The following is a 2,463-nucleotide window of genomic DNA, read 5'->3' on the forward strand; positions in this document are numbered from 1 at the left end:
CGAAGAAGGACCCATCTGGTCCGAGAGCCTGGGAGTATGGTGGATCAGGAGGACTGACCCTGAAGGACTTAGTCTTCTAGTGATGTAAACTGTGAGTCAGGTGTCCCCATCTGTGAAATGGGAATAAGATCTCCTTCCTAGTATGTCGTATCCTGGCGTGTTATCATCAGTGGAGTTTGGTCATCCTGGTTATGGAACTCACCCAGGTCTCCCTCAAATCCTCCCATTAAAACCTAAACCGCATTTGTACTTGAGAGAGAACTTCACTGGGTTCTGTTTTCTTTTCCATCATCTGTTGGTTTTCTTTGCCTCTGAGGGTAGAAACTCTCCCAGTGTAGGAATGGTGTCTCATTCAACAGACTGGAAAGTTCCCAAAGGCAAGGGCTGTACCTCCCCTGTCAAACGAGGGGCTCTCTCAGCAGAGAGATGGAGCACCCCTACCTGACTTGGGGCTCTTTGAAGGCAGACAGTGTACCGCCCCCGTTAGCCTGGGAATATCACAGAGGCGGAGGCTGTATCTCTCCTAGACGACAACTGCTCTGTCAACAGAGGGGTGTACTTCTGCGGTCTGATGAAAGCTCTCCCGAGATCAGGAGCTGGGCCTCCCCCATCAGACTTGGAGCTCTCTTAAGAGTAGAAGCTGTGTACCTCTGCATCCTTGGTCCCTGGAGAGAATTCTCCGCCATCCTTCCAGACTTTGAATAGTGGCCAGAGGCAGCACAGTGGCGAGAGGAGCTAGGGGTGACCTGAGTGTCAGAACATGAGATGGAACCTTGACACAGGCCAGAATGCACACCCAACCCCCAGTGTAAGTGAGCGATGTGCCGGGGCCCCTCGGCCCCAAGTCAGAGTGGAAGGGAGGGGCAGAGAGATGGTGCTGGTGGTAGGGAGTGGTGGACCGGAATTCCTGAGTCCTCAGAAGGAAGACCCAGGTGCTCACCCTCCTCCCAACTCCCTCCGCAGGTCATCTGCGGCCAGGATGACGGTCCGCCAGGCTCAGAGGACCCTGAGCATGATGACTCTGAGAGCCAGGCCCGGCCCCGGATGCCTCGAAAGCGGGGCCACATGTCCCCTAAATCCCGCCACATGGCCAACTCTACTCTCCTAGGACTGCTGGCTCCACCTGGGGAGGCATGGGGGGTCCTTGGGCAGCCCCCCAGTCGCCCAAACCACAGCCCCCCGCCATCAGCCAAAGTGAAGAAAATCTTTGGCTGGGGTGATTTCTACTCCAACATCAAGACGGTAGCCCTGAACCTGCTGGTCACGGGGAAGATCGTGGACCACGGCAACGGGACCTTCAGTGTCCACTTCCGACACAATGCCACAGGCCAGGGCAATATCTCCATCAGCCTTGTGCCCCCCAGTAAAGCTGTAGAGTTCCACCAGGAGCAGCAGATCTTCATTGAAGCCAAGGCTTCCAAAATCTTCAACTGCCGGATGGAGTGGGAGAAGGTGGAACGGGGCCGCCGGATTTCGCTCTGCACCCACGACCCAGCCAAGACCTGCTCCCGAGACCATGCTCAGAGCTCGGCCACCTGGAGCTGCTCCCAGCCCTTCAAAGTCGTCTGCGTCTACATCGCCTTCTACAGCACGGACTACAGGCTAGTCCAGAAGGTGTGCCCGGATTATAACTACCACAGTGATACGCCCTACTACCCCTCTGGGTGACCCTGGGCAGGCCACAAAGGGCAGGCCAGGGCTGGAAGGACAGGCCTGCCCACACAGGAAGCCATCTGTCTGGATACTGGGCAGGGAAGGGAAGGGGCCTCAGGCAGGGAGCTCCAGGGTGGAGAGGAGGAGAGGCCAAATGTGGCCAGAACCGGGTCTCAGGTGGTGGGGAAGGGGTCGTAGGTGCTGGCCCCAACCTGAGGCTGTGGAGCGAGCAGGACACAGGAGCACTGGCCGAGAAGTGGGTTCTCTGGGTGGCCTCACAGGGCTTCCCCACTGAGCGACAGAAAGATGCCAGGTCCAGGAAGGCCCTGGGGCAGACAGACCAATAGTTACTGAGAGGAGCCTGAAATCTTGGCTCCCTCCTTGCCATCCTGAGAAAGAAGAGCAATGAGGAGATTATTTCATCAATGTGGTCCGAGTGAGCAATGCAGGATGGTTGAGCTGGGGTGTCCTGGCAGCCAGCAGCAGGAACTCTCCAGCCCCACCCAGGGGGCAGCCCTGAGCCCTCATCCTGGACTATGGTCTGAGCTCGGCTTGAGGCGGAAGTGGTGACCCTTGGAGTCTTTGATGTTTTGGCAGAGAGGGAACCTGCTCCTAGCCAGGCCTCCCCTTTCCAAAATCGCTTCTCTTGCCATTCCTCCCCACCCCACCCTCGAGCTGAAGTACCCCTCTGTCCGTAAGACAAGGACGATTGCGATTCTCCCGGCACCAAGGCCACAGGTGGAAGCCACCCGTGAGCCACGTGTTCCTCCCCCGTCCTGCCCCTGCTGGCTCCTCTGGGAGTGACCTTAT

At 57.6% G+C, this 2,463-nt stretch overlaps 1 protein-coding gene across 1 annotated transcript; it reads left to right on the top strand.

Moving 5' to 3' along the window:
- The first annotated feature begins 819 nt into the window (after nucleotides 1–819).
- On the top strand, nucleotides 820–2,457 carry NXPH3 (neurexophilin 3). Its single transcript, XM_010843153.1, has one exon. It carries the CDS (start codon nucleotides 820–822, stop codon nucleotides 1,666–1,668), a length of 849 nt encoding a protein of 282 aa, XP_010841455.1. The 3' UTR covers nucleotides 1,669–2,457.
- The last annotated feature ends 6 nt before the right edge of the window (nucleotides 2,458–2,463 follow it).

Source organism: Bison bison, unplaced genomic scaffold, assembly GCF_000754665.1.
Source record: "Bison bison bison isolate TAMUID 2011002044 unplaced genomic scaffold, Bison_UMD1.0 scf7180017864180, whole genome shotgun sequence".
Classification (NCBI taxonomy): domain Eukaryota; kingdom Metazoa; phylum Chordata; class Mammalia; order Artiodactyla; family Bovidae; genus Bison; species Bison bison.

What these genes read in the sequence shown, in the direction of transcription:
- NXPH3 (XM_010843153.1), top strand. Translation starts at nt 820, where the DNA reads ATGTGCCGGGGCCCCTCGGCCCCAAGTCAGAGTGGAAGGGAGGGGCAG.